This window comes from Chionomys nivalis, chromosome 19, assembly GCF_950005125.1.
Source record: "Chionomys nivalis chromosome 19, mChiNiv1.1, whole genome shotgun sequence".
Lineage (NCBI taxonomy): Eukaryota > Metazoa > Chordata > Mammalia > Rodentia > Cricetidae > Chionomys > Chionomys nivalis.
In genome coordinates this window covers 31,817,312-31,844,277 of record NC_080104.1, presented here as the reverse complement: position 1 = coordinate 31,844,277, position 26,966 = coordinate 31,817,312, and the positions used below count along the sequence as shown (strand labels likewise).

Here is a 26,966-nt window from a genome sequence, read left to right as displayed (position 1 = left end):
GGAACAATAAATAAATGGAATCTCCTGAAACTGAGACGCAAAGGACACGGTCAATAAGCCAAAAAGACTGAATAGGAAAAGATCTTCACCAACCCCACATCAGACAGAGGTCTGATCTCCAAAACATATAAAGAACTCAAGAAATTAGACATCAAAATACTAAATAATTCAATTTAAAAATGGGGTACAGATCTAAACAGAGAATTCCCAACAGAAGAAGCTCAAATGGCTGAAAGACGCTTAAGGAAATGTTCAACATCCTTAGCTATCAGGAAGTGCAAATCAAAACGACTCTGAGATACAATCTTATACCAGTCGGAATGACTAAGATCAAAAACACCAATGATAGCTTATGCTGGAGAGGATGTGGAGTAAGGGGAACACTCCACCACTGCTGGTGGGAATGCAAACTTGTATAACCACTTTGGAAATCAGTATGGTGGTTTCTCAGAAAATTGGGAATCAACCTACCTTATGACCCAGAATTACCACTCTTGGTCACATACCCAAAGGATGCTCAATCATACTACAAGAACATTTGTTCAACTATGTTCATAGCAGCATAAATAATTACAAATAGTAATAGACAGAACCTAAAAACAACGTAGATGCCCCTCAACAGAAGAATGGATAAAGAAAATGTGGTACGTTTACATAATGGAGTACCACTCAGTGGTAAAAAAACAATGACATCTTGAAATTTTCATGTAAATGGATGGAACAAAAAAAACATTCTGAGTGAGGAAACCCAGACCCATACCATGTCCAGAAAGATGAACAAGGTATGTACTCACTCATAAGTGGATACTAACTGTAAAGCAAAGGATAATAATGAGCCTGTAGTCCATGACCCCAGAGAAGCTAAGTAACAAGAAGAACCCTAAGAGAAACATATAGATCCCCCTGGGAAGGGGAAATAGACAAGCTCTCCTGAGAAAATTGGGAGCATGGGGATGGGGGGAGGGGAGGGTGGAAAGGGAGGAGGAGGGGAGAAGGGGAGGGGGAGAAGGGGAGGGAATGGGATGGTTGAGATGGGAGAAGGACAGAGACAGAGAGCAAGGAAAGATACCTTGATTGGGAGCCATTATGGGGCTAGCAAAAAACCTGGCACTAGAGGAATTCCCAGGGAACCACAAGGATAACCCCAGCTAAGACCCTAAGCAAAAGTGGAGAAGGTGCCTGAACTGGTCTTGCCCTGTAGTCATATTGATGACTATCTTAAATGTCATCATAGAACCTTCATCCAGCAACTGATGGAAGCAGATGCAGAGATCCACAGTGGAGCACTGGGCTGAGCTCCCAAAGTCCAGTCAAAAAGTGGGAGGAGGGAGAATATGAGCAAAGAGGACAAGACCATGATGGGGACACCCAATGAAACAGCTTGCCTGAGCTAATTAATGGGAGCCTATCAACTCTGGTCTGATAGCAAGGGAAACAGCAGAGGACCAAACTAGGCCCTTTGAATGTGGGAGACAGTTGTATGTCTGGGACAGACTGTGGGGCCACTGGCAGTGAGACCAGAATTCATTCCTACTGCTTGTACTGGCTTTTTGGAACCCATTCTCTTTGGAGGGATACCTTGCACAGCCTAGATATAATGGGAAGGGTCTTGGTCCTACCTCAAAGCAATGTGCTAGACTTTGTTGACTCCCCATGGGAAGCCTTACCCTCTCTGAGGAGTGGATCAGGGTGGGATGAGGGAAGGTGGAAGGAGCGGAAGTAGGGGAGGGAGATCTGGGATTAGTATGTAAAATGAGAAACGATAGTTTTTTAAAGAAAAAAAGAAAAAACAACATAAAGAAAAAACAAAAAAATAAATTACGAAGGGAAAATGCCCCTTTATTATTAACTCCAAATGAAACAAATCAGTGAAAGGCAAAAAAAAAAAAAAAAAGACTGTCCCTCCTAAACATACCCAAACAGTGCCATCAACTGGGGACCAACTGCTTAAACATCTGAGCCCATGGGGAACATTCTTATTCAAATCATCATGAGTACATAAAGATTACATGAAATCAGATTTAGCATCAACAGAATTATCTACAACAAATATGGGCTCTTATAATTTAGAGTAGGGCTGCCCAAAGTCCTCTGGAAAATTTAGAGAATGCTTTCATAACTTTATTGTTCCAATTGCTAATGGCTACAAATGCAATGTTGTTGTTACAAGTACTTTTACTTCAACAACAAACAAATCTGCGGTAAGAAACTGCTGGTAACGCCCACTCTGTTTCTGCCCTTTCCAATTGTAGCACCACAGCTCACTAAATCTAGACGGATAAACTGGAGGGAAAGGAAGTAAAATGAGGGGGGAAGGAAGACAAGTCTGGTGAGATCCCCCAAAAGCTTAGGATATCAATGGAAACAGAATATAAACTTAGGCTGAATGAAGCAGCTTGCCTATATCCTCCTAAGATATTCAACTGGAAACATAACAAACTAAAGTCCACCTGGAGAACACCAAACCCATTCCCGTACTTAAGATAAATATACAAGGTGGAAGAAAATCAATGTCAAAAGCTATGCATGAGTAGCCTTGGACTAGAAAGGAAAGGACCATGGGAAGAGCAGGTGGTTCAGGAGCAAGCCCATCATAGATGAGACCCTGTTTACTACAAAGGATGACACGTGGCATTCAGAGTGAAAAGGCTGACTGGTGTGAAGACTGTTAGTGCATTCAGGGAAAAAGTCCACTCATCCCATCCCATCCTGTCCCATTCAGCATACTTCAAAATAAATCTAGCTAGACCAAAAGCATTTTTTTTTAACCACACACACACACACACACACACACACTTCAGGATAGAAATAAAATCACGTAGAAGCTAGAAGGTACAAGATTTATGGGCTGCCATTGCTATGTAAATTTAAATTTTTCATATGAGAAACAGCCACACGAAAGAAAACATAATTGCTACTATAAATTACCTACAAGTCACAAGCCTGACAGGGAGGTAATTTATAAAAAAAAAGTTAATAAATACAAAATGTGTTATGTTCACTAACAGTTGACATTAATCTCTTCGTTAAATAAAGTCTAATTGGAACAGTAAGACAGCATTTTGATGCTAATTGAAGTGGATATTTTTCATATACTCTTGGTGTGAATGTATTATTGCAAAACATTTTGAAACAGCTCAAAGAAGAGGTGACCCTTTGGTCCAGCATTACATTTGGATCCAGAGTTTTCACTGCCAGAAATCTGTCTCTTTAAATACTGAGAAAATAGGAGGAAATATATAAAATGTAAATATAATAGCTCTAATTGAAAACATTAAAATATTAATGAAATGTCTAAAAGACAAAGACTGACAAAAATTTATACCATACAATGTAAAAAAGTCCTGGATATCTGAATGTCTGCAATATAAAACACTTTATACTAGTTTGAGAAAATACTTGTCATATTATTAAATATAAAGTGAAATATTCAAATTATACAATAATATGATGCTTATGTCTTGATTAGTTTTTAAGTATACAGCAGGAAGACTAAAGGGAAAGACCTCAAAATGCTTTAACAGCGAAAGTCTTTGTGTAGCAAGAACCCTGCCCTCTCTGTCTTCCCAGAGTTCTCAAAGTGTCTATACTGACTGACAAGCACTAAGGACAGCCCAGGCTCAGACCTCTGGCTCTGACCTATACCAGTCATGCACATTCAACAAATTACTTCCAGGATGTTTCACTCCTGGAAAAAGAATTGAAGACGTTCTGTCACTTCCTACACACGACCAGTATGACTGTCAAAGGAGATGCTGTATGAAATATGCTTGGGAACACTTACTTAAGAGTAGACTAAGTTGGGGTAATTATAATGGGAGCAAGACATACACAGACACACACACGAGAGAGAGAGAGAGAGAGAGAGAGAGAGAGAGACAGAGAGAGAGAGAGGGAGGGAGGGAGGGAGGGAGGGAGGGAGGGAGGGAGGGAGGGAGGGAGGGAGGGAGAGAATAGGTTTTATCAGAAGGCAGTCAAAGGGTCAGTATATGTCATTGTCCTCATGCAATAATTTAGAGACAGGATGTAATCCACGTGAATTCTAGGACTCTTTCTCTCACATTCTTGGGCTGGCTCCTCCTGGATTAAATGCTTTCTTTGCTGTGCAGAAGCTTTTTGATTTCATGAAGGCCCGTTTGTCAGTTGTTGACTGTATTTCCTGATCCTTTGGAGACAGCCTTTAACCTAGTCTGTATCTTGAAGTGTTTCACCTTACATGTCTTCTAATGAGTCAGTGTCTGGGGCCTTCCACTAAGGCCTCTGAACCACTTGGAATTGATTGTCAGGCAGGGTGAGTGGCCCGGATCTAGACGGACTCTCGTACCTGTGACTGAGCAGTTGTCTCCAGCATGGTTTGTTGAAGAGCCCATCTTCCTTCCTCTGGATACTCCTAGCATCTTTGTCAGAATGTGTAGCTGTCTAGGTTTCTGCCCAGTGCTCATTCCATTGATGTGTGTGTCTGTCTACACCTGCACCGCGCTATTTTTGCGTCTGAACACTGTAGAATAGCTTGAAATCAGATATGGACCGCTAACATAATTCTTTATTTTCTAAGGGCTGGTTTGTCTACCCGGGGTCTTTTTTGCTTGTATATGAATGTTAAAAAAAATTTCCCCTTAGCTTTTGTCAAAAAAAAAAATGGAATTGGAATTTTCATGAGTACTGTGTTGAATCTATAGATTACTTTTGCTAATACAGCAATTTTCATAATAATAATTATTCTAATCTATGAGCATGGAATTTTGTCTTCTACAATTTCTTCTGTCAGTGTTTTCAAAATTTCACCATGGACATCTTTTAATTCCTTGTTTACACTGAATCCAAGTGTGTTAAAGGCAACTGTGGGGGATTATTTTTTTCCTTGCAACAGGCTTTTACTATATAGCCCTAGTTGACCTAGAACTCATTAATGTAGACCAAGCTGGCCTTGAACTCACAGAGATCTGCCTGTCTCTGCCTCCCAAGTAGTGACATGAACCACAAAACCCAACCTTCCCCATAATTTTTGTCTCTATATTTATAGTAGATTGTTATAAAAAAGAAGATGCAATACAGTATACAAATAAGGCATTGCAGGAAATTAAAGAAGAAAAACTAAGCAGAAATGAAGAATGCAATACTAAAAATGTTATGGAAGAATATATAAAATGATGAACACATTGCCATGAGTTAGCATTAACAAACACACAGGCTATGTGTGTGTATATATATACATATATGAACATAAATATATACACATATATGCTCACATGGTGTGTGTTGTTTGCCCATCATCTCCATGGTAGAAGACTATAAAATGGAAATTTGAGAACTAAAGAGTGAAATGGTAGTGTATCTCCCAAGTAAGATGCTAGAGTAGGGACCTCTGTGTGAACTACAGGAGAAAGTCAATTAACACACACTTTTTCACAAAAACCCCAGGGCCGACTATGGGAAATTTGCCTTTGTATTATGGATCAGGAGAGTCCAAGAGACTTCTTAAACAATGTGAACAATTACCACTGTCCTAGCTGTCTTCCAGAACTTGAAGGTAAGACCTATTGCTGAAGATACCAGAATCTCTGGGCACAAGAACTGGAGGAATCGTAAGGTGGAACTGACCTAGAAGCTTCTCCCTCCCTGGAGACTAGTTCTCTTAGCATCCAAAGGTGCTCTACAAGATGCTAGTGGAGAGAAGCAATTAATAGTCCAACTCAGCTGTAAAGCTTACAGACCACAGCAATGACCAGCAAAAAAAACTCAAGGGTGCAATAATGGCACTTATGTCTCAGGAATAACCAAGAGCTGTGGACTTAAGACCTGCTCAATAGGAGGAAACTCATACCTAGCACTATAAACCTAGACTACCACTCATGACTGGAGAGGTCATGAACCCTCAAGGAGAACCTACCACAGTCACTTTTATAAATTAATATAATTTTCAAGTGCATTCTGAACATGTCCTTATATCCTAGGTAGAGTGTGGCTCTCATTCCTCCTCAAGGAAACTTCTTCTTGCAGCAGATGGAGATCATCACAGAAACCCACAGTTAGTCAAAATGCCAAGAAGAGCTCATTGTTGAGTGCCCATCCCCAACTGATACATTTACAACGTAACCCATACACTTAGGGCTCAGGGAACATTGTGGAAGAGGGAAAGGAAGGATTGTTAGAGCCAAAAGAACAGGGCACCTGGGTACTGTAAGAATCCAGACAGAACCTTTGTCCAGCGACAGATGGAGATAGAGACAGAGACCCACATGGGAGTACTGGACTGAGCTCCCAAGGTCCAGTTGAAGAGCAGAAGTAGGGAGAATATGACCAAGGAAGTCAGGACCGTGAGGGGTTGGTCCATCCATTGAGACAGTGTGCCTGATCTAATGGAAGCTCACCAAATCCAGCTGGAATGGGACTGAACGAGCATGGGATCAAACTGGACCCTCTGAATGTGGCTGACAATTGGGGTGGACTGAGAGGCCAAAGATAATGGCACTGGGATTTGTCTCTACTGCATGGACTGGCTTTTTGGGATCCTAGTCTGTTTGGATGCACACCTTTCTAGGCCTGGATGGAGGAGGAAGGGCCTTGGACTTCCCACAGGGCAGGGAACCCTGTCTTCTCTTCGGACTTGAGGGGGAGAAGGGAGGGGGAGGAAAAGGGGAGAAAGGGAAGAAGTGGAAATTTTGATTCCTATGATCTGAACAGTAAGATGGGATGAGTTGGAAGAAAGAGAAAGGGTGATGAAATTCTGGAGAAAAATTAAATGCCCAGAAATAAACCTGGCCAAAGAGGCAAGAGATGTTGTCTTAGTCAGGGTCACCACTGTTGTGATAAAGCACTATGACCAAAGCAACGTGGGGAGGAGAGGGTTTGTTGGAATTACACTTCCACGTTGTTGTTCATCATCAAAGGAAGTCAGGACAGGAACTCAAACTGGGCAGGAACCTGGAGGTGGGAGCTGATGCAGTGGCCATGGAGGGCTGCGGCTTACCACCAGCTCAGGCACAGCACCACCCACAGTGGGCTGGGACCTGCCCACCAATTAAGAAAACCCTCTATAGGCTTGCATATGGCCCGACTGTATGGAGGCACCTTCTTAATTACGGTCCCCTCCTCTCAGGTGACTTTAACTTCTGCTGACTTGATATAAAACTATCCAGCACAGACCTCTACCATGTAAACATCTAGACACTGAAGACAGAAGGATTTCTTGAGCGACAAAATTAATACTGTGCAAAGGCGATAGTACCAACAGCCATCTATACAGTCAGTGTGACCCTCATCCAAATCCAAAGGAGACTAATGTCTAAAGTACAAAAGGAATGCTAAAATTCAAATACCAGAGCCAAAATCAAATAATTCAATCAATAAATGGACAAGTGAACTGAGCAAACAGTTCTCGAAGGAAGAAATATGTGGCAGGAAATGTTCTCCCTTGCACTCAGCATCCTTTGACTCCAGGCAATAGAAAGTGAACCTGACTAGAGAGGTCCGGTCTGGTGAGGAAGTGCAGAGAGGAAGCCTGTGGTTGCTGCTGGGGATGCGATGCAAACTGGTGCTATTACTGTGACAGTCAGAGCAGAGGTTCCTCAAAAAACTAGGAGGACTACCACATGTCCCAATATGCCATTTCTGGAAGGACTCCAGCACCCCGAGCCGCACTAGTCACAATAGCCAGAAAATGGGACCAGCCTAGTTGTCCGTCAGCAGCTGAATGGACAGAGCTAATAAGGCACATATACAACAATGGAGTTGTGCAGTCCCCTTAGGGGTTGCCTGTCATTCCACACCAACACCCATTTCTGACCACCCCAGACTTGCAGCCTGTGGCATGAGAAAGGTCTCTTCTCTACAGAGAACCCCCTCATTTGTACGCCTTGGGGTGGCTTCTTCCGCTCAAAAGGAAAAAAAAATCAATCATGACTTTTCAGGACAAAAATACAACTAGAGATCATTAATATAAGTAAAATATATAAATAAAATCATCTGGGTTCAGAATGATAAATACTGAAGGTATTTAAATGTACAGTGTGCATGTGTGTATGCATTTTGTGTATGTGTGTGTGTGTGTATGCGTTTTGTGTGTGTGTATGTGTGTGTATGTGTTTTGTGTGTGTGTATGTGTGTGTGTGTTTGCATTTTGTGTGTGTGTTTACGTTTTGTGTGTGTGTAGGACATGAAAACAGAAAAGGAAGGCGAGGATAAAAAAAGAGGAAGCCACAGAACGCATGGGACATGAAAGCAAGAGTGGGGACATTCTGGAGGGGAGGAGACCAGCAAGTGGGTGGAGAGGTCAGGGTGGATGAACGAGAACAAAGGACAATGCCACGTATGTGCGAAAACAACATAATGAAACCCATTACTTCATGTGCTGACTTTAAACAGAAGAAATCTGGAAGGCGTAAAAATAGAAATAATCACTGAATGTAACAAAAGAAGGCAGGGAAAGGGGAAAAAGAAGGATGCATGCCGAAGAAGAAATGCACCTGGAGGTAGCCACATGCACCACCGGAGATTTAAGAGCACACAAGTAAGAAATGCAGTCAAAATTACATAGATATAAGAGGAATAAAAACCAATCAGCTGATTCTGAAAATAATAGCAAAGGCATAATAAAAAAACATAAGTAAAAGGAAAATGCAAACTAAGAAACAAACAAACTTTACAAAAAAAAAAGAAATCCAACCCACAAAACCAAGACATTGTGCTTTTTGTACACCCTAATACTGGAGCCTACCAGCTTCTGGGGTGGTCAGCTGAAGCTGAACCGTGTTCTGTTTCATCTTGTAAAATTGGTGCTGAGCCAAGAGGCCCAACAGCACTGCCATCCCCACCCCCTTTGCATACCAGCACCACTTTCTGACCACCTCAGATTTGCAGCCTGCAGGTGAGAAAGCTCTTACTCTCTCCAGAGAATCCTCTCATTTGTCCATCGTGGGGTGGCTTATCCAGGAGTGGCAATTTGACATCTCAGTGCTGCCAATGATCTCTGGGTAGTGCCCAAGGCTCAAGAAAGGGATCCCCCACAATGGCTAGGAATAGTTTCCAGCAGGGAAGAAGGAGGCTGGATCATTATTTTAATCACCATGGATATGTTAGATCCATTTGAATTTTTAAATACTACATTATAATATTTCTTTCAACAAACTAATGAAAAGATAGGCGTTAAGTATCAAAGAAATGCATATCAAAACCACACTGAGACACCGTCTCCCACCCATTGGGGTGGCCACTATCAAAAACACAGAAGGTGACAAATGTTCACAAGGACACGGGACAATTGTGCACGGTTGGCAGGAATATACAACACCAATACCTTTGTGGAAAACAGTACGGAGGCTCCTCAAAAAATACAAAGAGAATTATCATATATGATTCAGGAATCCCACTTTGGGGGTATATTCCCCAAATAATGAAAATCAGGGAGTCAAAATGTATTTGTAAACCCAAGTTCATGGCAGCATAACTTATAATAGCCAAAAGATAAAACCAACCCACATGTCCATTGCCAGTGGATGGATAAACAAAATGTCACACACACACACACACACACACACACACACACACACACCTATTATTCCTTCAATTAAAATTAAAACTACTTTGAGATTCCATCTCACCCCAGTGTGGTAGATAATCTTATGTCTACTTGACACGAGCTATAGTCATCGGAGGGGAGGGATCCTCAATTAAGAAAATGCCTCCATAAGATCAGGCTGCAGTAAGCCTGTAAGGCAGCAGTTCTCAGTCTGTGGGTCACGACCCCTTGGGGTATCGAAGGATATTGAACACTTTCATAGGGATCCCCTAACCCCATCAGAAAACATAGATATTTACATTGTGATTTATAGCAGTAACAAGATTACCGTTATAAAGTAACAAAAAATAATTTTATGAGGAACTGCATTAAGGGGTCCTAGTATTAGGAAAGTTGAGAACCACTACTATAGTTCATTTTCTTCATTATTAATTGATGGAGGAGGGCATAGCCCAGTGGCATCCCTGGGCTAGTGGTCCTGGGTTCTACAAGAAAGCAGGTTGAAACTCTGAGATTCCATCTTACACCTGTAAGAATGGCCAAGATCAAAAACACTGATGACAACTTATGCTGGAGAGGTTGTGGGGTAAAGGGAACACTTCTGCATTGCTGGTGGGAATGCAAGCAGGTACAGTCCCTTTGGATGTCAGTGTGATGATTTTAAGAAAATTAGGAAACAACCTTCCTCAAGACCCAGCAATACCACTTTTGGGTATATATCCAAAAGATGCTCAATCGTGTCACAAGGACATGTGCTCAACTATGTTCATAGCAGCATTGTTTGTCATAGCCAGAACCTGGAAATAACCTAAATGCCCCTCTATCAAAGAATAGATAAGGAAAATGTGGTACATTTACACAATGGAGTATTACACAGCAGAAAAAAATAACGACACCTTGAATTTTGCAGGCAAATGGATGGAGCTAGAAAACATGATTTTGAGTGAGGTAACCCAGACCCAGAAAGACAATTATCACATGTACTCACTCATAAGTGGTTTTTAAACATAAAGCAAAGAAAACCAGCCCACAAATCACAATCCTAGAGAACCTAGACAACAATGAGGCCCCTAAGAGAAACTTACATAGATCTAATCTACATGGGAAGTAGAAAAAGACAAGATCTCCTGAGTAAATTGGGAGCATGGGGACCTTGGGGGAGGACTGAAAGTGAGGGGAGAGGGAGGGAGAGAAGCTCAATAAAAATCAGTTTTAAAAAAAGAAAGCAGGTTGAGCAAGCCATGGGGAGCAAGCCAGTAAGCCACACTCCTTCATGGCCTCTGCATCAGCTCCTGCTTTTGGGTTCCTGCCCTGTGTGAGTTCCTGTCCTTGCTGCTTTTGATGGTGAGATGTTATATGGAGCTTGGAGAGAGATAAACCCCTTTTTCCCAAGCTGCTTTTGTTCAGAGTGTTTCATCACAGCGATAATAAAGCTAACCAAAACACCCCAGTCAGAACTAGCAAATGTTGTCGAGGGCGTGAGAAAGAGAAGCCTTGTTTATTGTTGGTGGGAGTATAAACTGGTACAGCCACTGTGGAAGTCCGTGTGGAGTTTCTTCAAAGGGACCACATATGACCCAGCTCTCAGTCCTGGGTATATACCCAAAGTCCCTAACTCAGCATACCACAGTAATACTAGCACATCTATGCTCACAATTGCTCTCTTGACAATAGTTAAGAAATGCCCAGAAACAGGAGAATGTGTAAAGATGTGACATATGGGTGGAGGGGCTGGAGAGATGGTTCAGTGGGTAAGAGCACTAGCTGCTCTTGCAGAAGTCCTGAGTTCAATTCCCAGCAACCACATGGTGGCTCACAACCATCTGTAATGAGATCTGGTGCCCTCTTCTGCCATTCAGGCATACGTGAAGACAGAAAAATGTCTACATAATAGATACATAGATAGATAGATAGATAGATAGATAGATAGATAGATAGATAGATAGATAGATAGATAGATAGATAGATAGATAAAATGACACATGTACACAATGGCATTTCATTCAATCACACACAAAAAAAAAAACGAAATCATGACAGTTGCAGGAAATAGGATGGATGGGTAGAGCTTAGAATTATTGCTTTAAGTGAAGTCACCCAGACTCAGGTTTTCTCTTACGTGAAGACCCTGGACTTTTAGTTACTATATATGTGTATACATATGTATATGGGGATCATGAGAAAGGGGAACTAGCCAGAAAGGGAAGTGGGGGTGGAGGAGAGTCATGGGAAAGCAGGATTAGCAAAAACAAAGAATGTATATAAAATGCTATAATTAAATTATTTTTAATGACAATTAAACATTAATTTAGGACTGAGGAATCTGAGTTCCCCAATGCCCACATAAAAGTCTGGTGTGGGCAAGAATGCCTGAAACTCAACCATTGAGGGGCTGGAGACAGGAAAGATTTCAGGGACTTACTGACCAACCAGTCTAGTCAAAACCTAGCAAGCTCTGGTTCGGTGGAAGACTGTCTCAAGGGAACCCGACAGAGGGCTAGAGCAAGACATTTGGACGTGGAATAACGTGTATCCATACACAGAGATGAGTATACACCACACATACACACACATGAATTTAATTCTCTCTGTGTGTACATCTCTGTCTGTCTGTCTGTCTCTGTTTCTCCGTCTCTCTGTCTTTCTCTCTCCCTCCCTCCCCTTACTCTCTCCCAGCTCGGTTTTATGTGTGAATGTGGAAGCCAGAGGTCAATGCTAGCTGTTTTCCTCGTCACTCCGTTGCTCTTAGTCTTGTCTTTTGAGACCTGGAGCTTACTGACTGCTTGGACTGGCAGGCCAGCAAGCTCCATGGCCCCTCCCGCCTCCAACAACTCCCCAGCACGACAATTACAGGTGTCCAGCAATATTCAACCTTTCACATGAGTGTTGGGGTTGAAGTTGCGTCCTCATGCATGTGCAGGAAGTACTTTACCAACTAAGATATTTCTATGTGTCCAAAAAACGATTTTTTAAGCCGTTAAAAAAAAAGTTCCTTTAAAAGAGAGAGATGACATCATGCTAAATGAAATGGAAAAAAAGTCAGTCACAGGACAGACGCTGTGAAGAGATGGGTGATATGGTTTAAGTGTATGTCCTAAACTCTTACGGTGAGACCTAACACTCGAATGTGATAGCACTGGAGGTAAGAGCTTTGGGAAAATGATAAAGTCCTGAGGGCTCTTCCTCGTCACTTGCGAATGGAATAGTGCTTGTACAAGACCGGGTGAGGTGGCCCGCCAGTCTGATGACTTCAATTTGATAGCCAGGACCCACCTGGAGTAAAGCAAAAACCCACTCCTGCAAGTTGTCTTTTTACCTCCAAATGTGCATTGTGGCCCAGGTGTACACATACACACACACACACACACACACACAAATACACAGACTCTATGATTTACAAACTATCCTTTATCTTGGCTGCAGAGTGGTCCTTTTATCTTATTTTTGTTTTGTTTCTGGACTGGGGCAGAGCAAAGAGAAGAGCCAGACTTTAAAAATCAAATACGTAGAATTCAAAGTCAGTAGTCCCTGGAACTTTCTCTCAGACTGGCAAGTGGGTTCTCTTAAGTAGTGCTGTGTAAGTCTTCCCTTGTAAAGCTGTTTTCTACCAAATGAAGATAAAAATTATCTCCCGAGGAGTCAGACTCCACCCACCCTGTTGGAGGTTTGGGAGACTGATGATGTTAAATTCTTACAGCAGCCGGTGTGGTAAATGGGGAGAAGGAAGAACGACAATAAAATAAAATAAAATAAAATAAAATAAAATAAATACTGCTTCTGGAGCCCAGGTGAAATTGGAAAGCACACATTTTCTAAAGTCATCTGTCAAAGACTTCGGAATAGTTTCTGAGTAGAAGAAGTCAACTTTGAAAGGCTGGCATTTCTGGGGCATTGTGATGGAGAGGCAAGGTCACACAAACACGTTCCCCCCCCCCAAATTTGGAACGCATGATTACTAAGATGAAGACAGGCCGAACACTTCATTCTTAAAGAATGTTTTTATCTGTACTGCAAGTTGTGTGTTCCCAAGGCTGAGACGAGGGCAGCTATGGAAACGCTGGCTACATGGACAGATGTTTCCTTTGTCACCCCATGTCAGGTGCTATAGTTTGTATGTGACTCCTCCGAGCACACGGGAGGTGGGACTTGCTAAGAGGTGAACAGGTCAAAGGGACTCTGCCCCTGTGAATGAACTGATGACATTATCGTGGGTGTGGGTTAGTAACGGGAGAACTTGATATGAAAGCAAACCTCTCCCCTGTTTGCCTTTCAGCCTTCTTCCCTGGTAGGATGCAGCATAAAAGCCCTTTCTCCGTGCCAGCTACCGGCTCTTAGATTCTCAGCTTTGGGAACCATGAGCCAACTACATCCCCATCCTTTATAAATTATTCAGGTATTCCGGCATAGCAGCAGCAGCAGCAGCAAACAGACCAGGACCCCAGGGAACGCACAGGTCAAAATCCAGTCCCATTTTTAACTGCTGACAAGGCTTGGGGAGTGGGTGGCAGCTCATGTTCTCCACTCTGATCGAAGCCCCCACTGGTTGGATTTCTGTGGCTGTGATAAATACCATGACCTCCTTGGGGAGGAAAGGGTTTATTTCATCTTCAGAGCTTAAAGTCCATCATGAAAGGGAAGTCAGGGGAGGAACTCCAGGCAAGAACTGATGCGGAAGCCGTAGAGGAACACTGCTTACTGGCTCGCCCTCCGTGCCCTGCTCAGCCTGTTTTATTATACACCCCAGAACCACATGCCCAAGGGTGGCATTGTCCACAGTAGGCTGGGCCCTCCTACTAGTCTCTGGGACATGAAGAGTTTAAGTACGCAAAGTGTGTGTCGGGTATGGGCTTTCTGAACTGCTGTCCTGTCATTAGCTCCATCTCACAGCCTAGCTGACCACGCAAACGTCCTTCTCCTCCTGAGCCCTGGCAACGCTGTTCAGCAAAGCAAGGATGTTCAGGTTCTTTCCTACACCCAAGGAGTCGCCCTTACCTTGTACTGAAGCCTGCTTAATAACTGCAGTTGAGCAGGAGGAAAGAGGCAGGCACTGGCTCTCTCTGGCGTCTGTCTGAGTTCTCTTTCTATTATGGTGGGAAAGCACCATGACCAAGGCAACATAGAGAAGACAGGGTTTATCTTATCCTTTAGGAGGGATAAGATCATCACCGTCATGGCGGGGAAGCTAGCAGTAGTTGAGTATGGTGATGGGAGCTTCAAGCTAAGAGTTCACATCTTTTGGGGTTTGTTTTTTGTTTTCAGGAGAGGTTTTCTCTTTGTAACAGACCTAGCTGTCCTGGAACTAGCCCTGTAGACCAGGCTGGCCTCGAACTCACAGAGATCTGCCTGCCTCTGCCTCCCGAGTGCTGGGATTAAAGGCGTACAACACCACCGGCCGGCAAGAGTTCACATCTTAAACTCTAAGCAGGAAGCAGAAAGAGTGAACTGGGGTTGCTGGGAGGCTTTAAAACCTCAAAGCTCACCCCAGGTGACATTCTTCCAAGTAAGGCCACAATTCCTAAGCCTCTTTAAACATCATCACTGGCTGGGGACCAAGTATCTAAACACCTGGGGATATGGCGATGTCTCATTCAAACCACAATGATTTCTAAATAGCTGAGTTGCCATGCTGTGCTGCATCATGTAATAACCAGACAGGACCTTCCTTCCCCGTCTTTACCGAGTGGCTAGCATTTTGCCATTTCATCAGCCCCAAAGGAATTCCCATCTCTTGGCTTTCTGAGTACAGTTCCATTACTGGCTTTCTGAATCATAGCTCCCTTTCTTCATGATTTGTGACCTCATTCACTAAACCACATTCCTGAATGAAAAAGGAGGTTCCCTCAGCCTCCATAAAAGTCCCTGTTCAGCCTTGACCCTCACAAGGACAGGCTCATCCTGCAAGTACAGCTTACATCACAAGAAGCAAAGAGTGCTATCCTGAGAACCGCAGGGAACCCCAGCTAACCCAAGCAATTGGGTGGCTCAGCCTGCCTTAGACCCAACCCCAGCAGTAGCACGGCTAGGGCCACATCTCTGGAAAGTTCCCATGTCAGTAAGCACCATGTGTGAGACATTGAAAGCAGTTTCTAGACATATCCACTCACTGTGACATCCGAGTGGGTGTCCTCGTACCACAGAAACAATACGAAAGATATGGGTGGCCTCTACTTCGCCTTAACTGCATGGCACACCACTTGAAATGACTAAGGTTATAAGTGCCGCTGCTCCTTCAGGAGTCCAGGTACCTGGAGGGAGTCTCCCTTTCAGCTTTCTTGAATTCCAAGTCACTGCGCTGTCAACATCCTCTTTGGAAAAAGCAGAGAATTCTAGACACTCTGTTCTCTCAGCAAAGGCGTGGAATCTGAAAGGCGAAAGGTGTTTTGTATTAGGCCCATGCCCGCCAACGCTTCCGTCCATTTGCTGTCTTTGGTGCTCCAAATCTTGGTTTTGTTTGTTTTGTTTTCTCGGGATTGGGTCTCACTGTGTTGCCCTGAAATTCTAGGTTCAAGCAATCCTCCTGCCTTGGTCTCCCAAGTAGCCGGGACTAAGGTATACAACGCCACACCCAATTGCAAGCCTCTTTAGAACTTCCTATTCTCTGATTTTCCTACACCTTGTCTTGTCAACTTTCACGGTCAAAGCCAGGCAGAGAGGTGGCTCAGCTCAGTTTGTTGAACAAGCATGGGGACCTGGGTTCAGATCCCCAGCTTATAAAGCCCACATAGAAAGCCCGGATTGGAGCATACATCTATGATCTCAATACTGATGAGATATAGACAGACGATTCCTGGAGCTTGCTGGCCAGCCAGCCTAACTGAATCAGCGAGCTTCAAGTTCATTGAAAAGCTCTGTCTCAGAAGATAAGGTGACAAGTGACCAGGAAAAATGCCCAGCATAGTCTCTGGCCTCCATATACAGGTACATGCACATGCACAAGAATGGTTTGCAACTTTTAGCGGTGATGTGGCTTCTCATTATATTAATTAGTCCAACCCAATGGTATTTCTTGATGCTAGGAAAATGATAGCTTGTGTTATTTTGTCTCTAAGTCTCTATCACATTAACATAGCTTTGATGGCCCAGGCATCAAATGGGGGACCCCACTAGCAGCCAGTAGCACCAACTGGCTCAACCCTGAAAGCTAGGGGTACAGCCGATCTTTACTAATTTGCCTATTGCTGAAGTGGCCTCAGTCAAGCGTAACTCAGCAAACACATACTGCCCCAGGTTTTGTGCTTAAGAGCTTATGAAAAGAATTCCTGTGTGGGCAAGTTTTGGGGGCCTGCCAGCTCCGAGTGTGGTCCAAGGAACAGCAGCAGTGTCGCCTGGGAGCTGGTGAGAGATCTGTTATCCTGCCTGGACCTGCTGAGTCAGCTCACGACTTTAACGAGATCCCCAGAGGACGGGTCTGCACGTTGAAGCTTGCGGCGGCTGATGTGGCACAACACGATGAGCCTGTCTCTCTTTTCTTTCTCCCTCCCCCTTCTGTACAGCTGTATCACAGGCCCTCACGTACACCAGTGAGCTACATCCTCAGCCCCGAAACTGCTTCTGAACTGCTTACTGGAACCCAGAAAGTCAGTGATAAGACACTAGCTTCTGATTCCCAAAGGTGATCTCTGACTCTCAGGTGATGCTCAGAGATCAGCCTCCGCTTGTCACTGCTCATTCAACTCAGGGATTCCTGCTGCTGCTGGACCACTTGGAGTGGACAGATGGGCAAACAAAAGTGGAAGCAGTCTCGGGGCCTCCTGGATTGTGGAAAGACTATCACTTTCCTAGAGTTTCAGGTGAGACTCGCACAGTAACTTGGTGGCAGTGAACAAGACGGCCTCATTCCTGTGACCCTTAGGTCCCTGAAGCTGGGGCACCCAGCCTTGCTATGCCTGCCTTCTGTAGGCACTTCGCTAAGCAGAAAAGGCTAGCTTTCTTCCTTTGGTAACCACCTGATAGGTCAAGGTCTGTGTGTGTGTGTGTGTGTGTGTGTGTGTGTGTGTGGTGAGGGGGAGGGAGCGACCTGTCCTGGCAAACCCTGAACCCTGAGTACCAAGGCCTTGGATGACTAGAACTTTCTACTCTCTAATCTCTTCTCCAGATTAGAAAAGGGAACAGGGCAGACGTTCTAATCTCTCATGGGATGAGACACAATTGTGAAAGGCTCTTTGGAGAGTCCTTCTATATCACAGCACCCACACCCACGCTGACGGCTCCACACGAACACAGCCTTGGACACTAGGGAGGTGAGGATCAGAGTCCAGTTGGAGAGCTCATGGTCTAGGCAGCCAGCGAGATAAACCCAGAAAGACATGCTGTTTCCAGTTGGATATTCAGTGCCCTCTAGCTGGGCCCAGGAGCCCAGAGCACAAAGGAACAGCAGAAGGCATGGTGTGTCTGAGCCTGCGCTACAACAGGCAGAAGCGCTAAGGGTTGTGCGCTGGGCTCCTTTGTGAGGGTCCAGAGCAGGCAGAGGACGGTGCGCCTCCCCCTGACCATTTCATGCAAACCCTCCACCCTGCAAGAGACAGTCTAAAAATGCAGCGGATGAATCCGTGCTGCCTGTGGCATGTTGTTCGCCGGGCGCGAAACCTCCTGGAGAAAGTTCCCTGGGAGATGGGAGGCAAGGACAAGCCAGAGAGGGAATCCTGCCAGCTGTCTTTCTCTCTACCCTGGAGAGAGTGGATGAGGAGCCTCTTTTGTGTATTTGGGGATACTCAAGATCCGAGGGTCAAAGCCCAGTGCCTGGTGAGTTCAAAGTGGTTGAAGAGTGGTGAGTTCAGATTCTCACGGGTCTTGCTGCCCACGACGAGTCCTGACCCTCTTCAGACATGGAAAATCGGGGTTCCTGGAGCTGTGGGCGAGGACAGCCTTTCCACCAACTGGGTGAAAATATGTATTTCCAGCTTGCCTTTGGTGTCAATAAAGGCTAGGTCCAGGCCTCGATATCACTAACAATTTCCTCTTATTTAACATACAATAACCTGTATGTTTGAAAAAAAAAGATTGGCTAATGTGAAGAACTGCAGTGAGCTATGGATGCAGAGCTACCTCCAACTGTCCCTGTCTGGCGCTGAGGTGACAACTGTCCTGAGCATGAGACCCCGTAACCTCCAGACAGTACTTCCTATCTCTAGGGATTAGCTGACTAGGGCGGGGCACAATCTCTCCAGTCGTAAAGACTCCAAGACATCAGAAGAGAAGAATTGGATTGCTGTGTGATAAAGAAAAGGGTACAGGAGCCGTGGGGACTGTGCGCAGGGACACACTGGGTACGCCTCTAGAATGTAGGTGGGCCACCCACCCTCAGGCCCTCTCGAGTCCATCTTCGGCCTACCTGCTGTGGGTTTTGGCGCTCAGATCTTTTAGGAAAGCTACAGTTCCTTCTCTTCTGGCATTGAAGGACACTGTGCAGACTGGATATGGGATCTCCAAAACCCTCTGGAGAAGAAGCTCCTGGGAATCCTCCGGAATATCCCCCACCACGAAGTAGTAAATGGCTTCAATCTGCAAGACAGAGGCACCGGATGACAACGCTTATCGACCTGCCATATACCCCAGACTTGCGCTATGCCCATCAGCAACACATTTCCTAATTGCTGCAAAAGAGAGAGGACAGAATGAATAGAAGCTATGGTCAGTGTTCCGTGATGACATTGCGACATAAGGCCAGCAAGCCATTCAAGGTCTCTTGACAACAGCCATGGAGCTGTGGGGTAATGCTTCTGTACACTGTAAAGATTTGTCACTCCTATTGTTTAATACAATGCTGATTAGCCAGGAGCAGGAGTATAGGATGAGCAATCATACTAAGAGAATTCTGGGAAGAGGAAAGGCAGAGAGCAGACACCAGCCAGATGCAGAGGAAACAAGATGACAATGCTGCACTAAGCAAAGGTACCAAGCCACGTGGCTAAACATAGACAAGAACTATGGGTTAATTTAGGTTGTAATACCTAGTTAATAATAAGGCTAAGCTAACAGGTCAAACAGTTTATAATTAATAGAAGCCTCTGTGTGTTTCTTTGGGACTGAATGACTGCGGGACCAGGCAGGAAAGAAATGTATGTCTACACAATGGTCCTTAGGTGCTGCACAAAGAATATAGTTGGCAGATTTGGAGAGCGGCTGCCTCAGGCCTACAGGTACATAGACAGAGAGGCAAGGTTGTTTTCAAGAAACAAGAAAGTTTTGGCCCAGACTGCTGCTGAGGGCAGGGAGTGCAGTATTATCCACCTCCCCAGATGGTGCAGAATTCTGCAGCACAAACTCATCCATTGTCAGTCTGAGGTGGGATGCAGAAGAGAGCATGTATTCCCAGTTGGTTCATCCTCTGCTCTCTCGCACTAGGGAAACACACACCTGGGGAGATGAGGCCATCCTCATTCCATGCTGCTGGTTAGGAGAAGGGTGTGCCCACCTGGCTCTGCTCCACACAGTCGTGCCAGAGCACAATGCCCAGTGGACAATCCATGTCAGAAGCAATACACACACAAGCACACCCACATACCACACTCACACATACCCCCATACCAGACCCCATACCACACACACACACACACTGCATATACTGCACGCACACACAACACACACATATACATAATTAACACATATACCACTTATCACACGTACACCAAACACAACACACGCACTACATACCACCCCTGACACACACACCATACCACACAGACACACACCTCACCCCTATATACACCATACCCCCCACACCATACAACACAGTACATACACACCATACCCCCATACAAACAGACACACCACACCACACATACACACCATACCCCATAGACACATACCACACCAGACATAATACACACATACAAACCATCCTATAGACACACTACACACACAATAACCACCACATGGTAACATTACACACATACATATATCCCATCACCACCACATAGACACACACCACACAAACACAGACTACAATATACCTTTATATGTTGGTATACATTAATTATACAAAATACCAGATTCCTTTACATTATTTCCACATACCTGCTTGGTATAGTCTGATTACTTCTACCCTCTCTGTTACCCTCTTTTATCTCCCCTCTTGTTCCTTGTCCCCCTCCTGATGTAGATTGGATGTGAAACATTCCCCACTGGACTCATTTGTTTCAACACTCGGTACCAGCTGGAGACACAGTTTTGAAAAGTTCTAGAAACCTTAAGAAGCAGAGCCTTGCTGAGGCTAGTGGGTCACTGGAGGCAGGCTTTGAGGTGTCACGGTCATGTTCAGCTTCCTGTCTGCTCTGTTTCCTGACTACTATAAAGCATGTCACAGTCCTGCCGCCATGCCTTCCCTGTAGCGACGGACAGCAGCCCTTCTTAAACTGCGAGCCGAATAAGCCCTTCTTTTGTTGAGCATTCTGTCACAGCAATGAGAAAAGTAACAGACACACCTCTTCTGCGTGCACCTGCCCCAGTTTGAGCATCTATGAGAGAAAACACACAAGACTCATCTTTAAAAAAGTGACTTACTTCCTTGACCACAGTGACATGTATGTCTATCTTAATCCAGGGATTCTGGGAGATGCACATCCTTACCAAAAATAAGTCTTCTTGGCATAACCTAGGGATATGTAAAGCCCACTAAATGGACCCATGAGCTGTGTCCTCAGTGGCACCCCACCAGATCTTCTCCTGACATGAATGCATGAACTCAGGCAAGTGGCCTATCTTTAGGTCAAAATGAGACAATGCAACTTATCCTTGTAGCTTGGTTTTCTGAGCTTTGGGGATCTACACTAATGTGTGTATGTATATTTTATAGAAATCTCCGAAATCACCAATCAAAGCAAGCCAGGAATATACACCATCTGAGCCTGTCCCTCAAAATCACCTTGACTGATCACTTCTACATAGAATTGGGCAGAGGCTTCCACAACCACACTGCGAGGGTGAGAAGCAGGCATCCTAGGGCCCATGACTTATTTATGCGTTAATCTCAACCCCTTACGAGCTGAAGCTAGTCAACGGATGTTTCCCCCTTAACTTTAAACCTGGTAGAGGGGATAGACTCGTGATCGACTGTCCAGTTGGTTAGGAACCTCGGTCTGCAGCAGAAAGAGCATACTTGGTGTCTGAGGGGGCGAGAAGAACAGGGGTAGCCAAGGACACAGGGTGGGAGTTAAATAGCCAGAGTGAGAACCTGGACCAGACTACCTCAGCCACTACCTCCTCTAGCGGGCAGAGAAAAGCCCCATCCCCTCCCATAGCTCTTCCTCTCCAGTCTGTCCACACTAGCTCCCAGAGTTTTACAGGAAGTACCTGCTAGGAAATGGAACCTAATGAATGCTATAAATCTCCTCCCACCAGACACCTAGCAGGCAGAAGAAAACAATCCAAGAAACAGCACTCCATCGAGTGTTAAGCTGACTGAATTGCTTTGTTTTGTTTTTCCAGTGAACACATCCCAGGCCATTCCTCTTCCTGGTGTGACGCAGGCCTTGCGCCAGGTGTACAGATGAAGTACGGTTGCTCACAAGCATTTCCCAGCTGCCTCTGTGTCCAAATTTAATGTAGGAATATCCTCTCATAGGCATCTGTAATGACACATGGCCCGAGGACAAGGAACAGACAGAGTGCCTTCCAGGGTCTGTGAGAGCGAAAGGGAGATAAGGACCTAGAGATGCAGAGGGCTGCTTCACTGCTGCTGGCAATGGCCCAAGAAATGGAGACTCTCGAGCAGATATGTTTTCCTCTTGAGACTTCATTGAACGGAAACCTGTCTTTACTGCACTGAGGAGTGAGCCAAAAGCTCCTGCAATTATTCCACATAAAATAGAAGGGTAAGCGGGGGAAATGGTTCATCCCTTAAAGGGCTTGCAGCTCAAGTAGGAGGACCTGAATTCGATCTCCAGCACGCTTGCAAAAGTCAGACTCAGTGCTGAGTGCCTATAATCACAATGCTTTGGGTACAAAAATGGGGGATCCATAGGGTTCACTGGGCAGATAGTCTGGTCAGTCATAGAGCTCCAAGTCCAATCACAGACCCTGTCTCCAAAAGCAGATGAGGAAGATATGTGACATCTGAAGACCTCAGGCCTTCATAGAAATGTACAGAGGTGCGTATCACCTGCACACACACACACACACACACACACACAATTAGGATGGCCCCTTTAGGTCCTGTTTCAGTCTGGATCATTACGTGGCAACCTGCATTCTGCCCAGACAAAGAGACCTTGGCATCTATCTTCCTGACATCAGCTTTGGAAGGAAGAAAAGACAGACACAGACAGGGAACAGCTGCTTTTACTCCAGCTACCCTCTCTGCCACCTGTCCAAGCCGGCTCTCATCCCAAAGCCTTGGGCATACGAATCTTCCCTCCTCAAGAAGCACAAGCAGCCCAAAGCACAGCAAGGAAGCTGGCGAAGACTACCTCTCTCTTCATAACACTGCAGCATTTAAACCATCCCCATACACAGGGCTCGAACTTCTCCTGGTCCTCCCCATTTCTCTAGCATTTCCTTCTCTGGGCCACTTTGATTCTCTGATTCCCTTCATGGGGATGACTCCTCTTATAGTCAGTATTGGGGTCAGTTCTAGACCCCTCCTCACACCCCACTGGACCGTCACTATCTGCCCTTCCAGGTCTTAAGGTCTATGTTCAGCTCATCACCATCCATGTCTCTTGTCTCTTCAATTGAAAAACTAAACAAAACAAAACAAAACAAAACAAAACAAAACAAAAAGCCAAAATCCTCGGTTCTATGCGATGTGTTTAGGACCAGAACCCCTTGGAACTATACCCAGCCCCCAAACTCAACCTTGATAGTATTTTCTTTTTATTCCTTCGCTGTCCAATAAACATTTCAGCAGCCCTGATTAGGTATCAGGGACACAATAGAAAAATTTTACACCTGTCCAGACTGCTCTGAGAAAGCAAATGAGTTGTCAGTTTTACAGACCGATGGTTTGGCAATCAGCAGGGCAGGCCCCTCATAGGACTGGGGGATTCTCTCTTTAATTGACTCACTTAGTCTCCCTGTGAATATGATTTAAAAACCCCCAACTCCAAATGTGTGCCTATCAGGTACATGAAAGGCAAATTGAGATAAACAAAAATTAGAAAGTCAGGCATCCTGCAGGGCAGATAGCCTTCTGAAAACATGAAGGAAACTCCTCAGACAGCTTTCATGGGCAACCAAGGCCCAGGACCCTGCTGAAGAGCCCTTTCTTTCCAAAGACCCTGTGTGCTCTATGTCTGCAGGTTTCCAGGGCCCACTGGTACCCGCGGAAACCCTGTGCTGACCAGAACAGCTGGGCTCTCAGGACCCCCAGTCCTCACCTGCCTGGCGTTTCCTCAATAGCTCACAGGCTGCCCATCCCACAAACCAGATCCTTCTGCATAAAGATACCCAGACTTCAATTGTGCCCTGCAATTGCTAGTGTTAAAGACATGGTTTAAACAGACCCCTCACGCTCTGCCTGGGCTCCTCTTAGACCCCAAGACCCATGCTCAGTCCTCTCTTCTTGTCCGTTCTTCTGGTTACTAAGCCCAGTACTGAACGAGACCAATGGGCTCCTCCACAGATGGGCCTCACATAATACAGGCTTCCATGTTAATTTTTGGATATTAATGTTTATGAGTTTCAGGGCCCATGAATGGAGGAAGACAATCCAAAGTAGGTTGTCATCAGTAGGAAAAGTCTAGGTGGGTACAGTCAATATTCCAAAAGTAGCTTGACATTTACGTCTTTTCTATTTCTAGCAGACTACATGGATGAATTGAAACTATGGGATGGTCACAAGGGGCATGAAGCAGAGGAGTGGACCTTTAGGGGACCCAACCTAGCCCACCATGCACATGCATACTGGTTTTCACTCTTACACGACACAGAGCACGGCACTTTCTAATACACAAGACAGCTGTGCTTACTAGGATTTTTCTTGAGGTCACCCACAGGTAGAGACTCTTGATGAAGGATGTCTGTGATTTGTATACATTTTGTGCTTGCTTTAGGCCATGGGTTGAATGTGGTGGTCAGTACCTGTAGGCACCTTTCTCGGGTCTTCTTCTATAAGGACGCCCCTGGCACTCACTGGGCTGTTCATATTTTCTAAAGTAGGAATGAACCCAGGAGAAACAAAAGAGGAAATCAAGGTAATCTGGAGACTGGAGTCATACCAGATGGCCAGAATCAGAAGTGATCAATACAGCCAAGTCCACAAAGAAAGAGCATGCTCATGGATGTACGTGCGTGCACATGTGTGTCCACACACACACATATACACAAACACACACATGCATGCATGCGTACATACCCACATACACACACATGCACATCCAAAGCCTGGGAAACATTCCATTTTGAATGCTTATTAAGACCCAGACACTTGGAATTTTGCAGATGTCAAAACAGATTGGAAGGGCCAAAGAACAAAGTGATTCGTATTTGGTTCTTCTTTAATGGAAAACATGTGTTCAGCGGGCTCTGCAAGGGGGGAAAATGTGTTCCCAATTTCAAACCATCACCTTAGTGTTGATAAACATGGGCTGGTGGCCAATGGAGGAGTACCAGCATTTGTTTGTTTTGTAAAGAAAGGACTTCTGGATGCAGCTACATAAAGACCAAAACCTACAGAGAGCCCTGCCTTCCAGAAGAGAGGAAGCAAGTATTTAGCATCTATATCTCAAAGGCAAGTAGACCTCCACCTCCCACTCCGGAGGAGCTGAAGCTAGCTAAGGAATTCCTCCCAGCCAGAGAAATCCCTTGCCCTTATCTCGCCCTCTTCAAGGTGCCATCAACTTGAAGTTGCAACCAGAGCAACTCAAAGAAGCATGCCTTGTGGCTGAAAGAGTTACCAGGCACTACCACCTCTTACTTGCTTGTCTCAGGAGAAGTTTTATTATCAAAAGTCCCAATCAAAAACCATACGTTAGGACATCAGAATGTGTCATAGGTGCTGTCTCGGTTTCACTACTGTCGCTGAGATACAGATATCTTGACAAAGATCAACAGAGATGAGAAAGTCATTTACTTGAGCTCACAGTCCCTGGTTACAGTCCATCACTGCAAAGAAGTCACAGTGACAGAGCTTGAAGTAGCTGATCACAGGACATCCACAGTAAGAGCAGAGACGAATGAAATGCATGCATGCTTGCTTGCTTGTGCTCAGCTCGACTTCTCCACTCTTACGTAGTTCAGGCCTCCCTGCCTAGGCACCGGTGCTGCCCACAGTGGGCTGGGTCTTCCCGTAGCTACGAAGACAATCCCACACAGACATGCCCACAAGTCCAGCCCAAGGTAGACAACTCCTCATTGAGATTCTCTACTCAGGTGGTTCTGTGTTGTGTCAAGTGGATAACTACAGTCAACCATCATATGGGGCTCATCAGCTTAGATACACATAACAGATCCGTTCGTGAAGAGAAGGAACTGGGAAAGATCCAGAACCTGGGTGCTGGGGAAACCCTATTTCCTTGTTGTCAGGATTCTGTGAGAAGTCTCCCAAGCTCTCTCCATGTCTTATAAGATAGGGATTCATTTCTCTAACCAGCAGGAGGGCAACAATAGAGCTAATACATTATAGAGGCATGGCCTGGCCATCACTAAAGCTTATAATCTGATTCCTATCTGAAACCTGGAACATGCTTCTAGACTGGTGTGGGTCCAGGGTTGATCCCTAGGTTTGAGTCCTGGACTATATGTAAGAGAAGGTGAACTGAGTTACTGTTCTCTCTCTCTCTCTCTCTCTCTCTCTCTCTCTCTCTCTCTCTCTCTCTCTCTCTCCTTCAACTGTGGGTGCAATGTGACCAGCTCCCTCAAGCTCCCTTGGCTTTGGCACCCCACCTATGACAACTGTACCCTGGAATCGTGAGCAGAAATAAACCATGTCTTCCCCAAATTGTTTGTGGTTGGGGTATGTTATCATAGCAACCGGACAGGAACCTGAGGCAGGTACTCTCAGTGATGGTGCTAGAGACCCAGATGAGCAGTGGGAAGACACAGAGTATGCAGTTAAGTTTGGTGACCTAGGCCGACCATGGATTCCCACTTACATTTTCATCTTTCCCAGCTTCCCGCAGAGCATCCAGGCAGCAAACCTCTCCCACAGCCACTGGCTCAAAAGCCATTTTCTCCACCCAGCTGATGGCAGCAGCTATGGCGTCTTCGGTCACAGAGGTAGCACACTCCTGCCATTTCACTGGCTCTTCAGAAACCCTGAAAGGAATCATGGGTAGCAGTCACCAGGCCCGTGATTAACGCTACCACGGAAGTGTCGGACTTTGGTATCAACCAAAAGTTACCTCAGTGAGAAAGAAAACCAAACTGCCAGGCCCCTGAAGGTTAGCGTGAAAATGCATGAACCAGTTCAGACACTTCCGTCTTGTTCAGGAAAGTGTACTGAGTGTAATGCGCGATTTCAAAGCGCTATGACCTCCCTCGGGCATAAGGACCAGGAGACCCGACTGGAGTG

At 45.1% G+C, this 26,966-nt stretch overlaps 1 protein-coding gene across 1 annotated transcript in view; it reads right to left on the bottom strand.

Moving 5' to 3' along the window:
* Vwa3b (von Willebrand factor A domain containing 3B) overlaps positions 1-26,966 on the bottom strand; it is a 156,790-nt gene that overhangs the window by 111,840 nt on the left and 17,984 nt on the right. The window contains exons 4-6 of the mRNA XM_057751290.1: positions 26,548-26,710; positions 18,849-19,018; positions 15,763-15,878 (exon numbers count right to left, since the gene is read on the bottom strand). Of these exons, the coding sequence (XP_057607273.1) occupies positions 15,763-15,878; positions 18,849-19,018; positions 26,548-26,710 (449 nt within the window). The remainder of the gene's footprint in view (positions 1-15,762; positions 15,879-18,848; positions 19,019-26,547; positions 26,711-26,966) is intronic.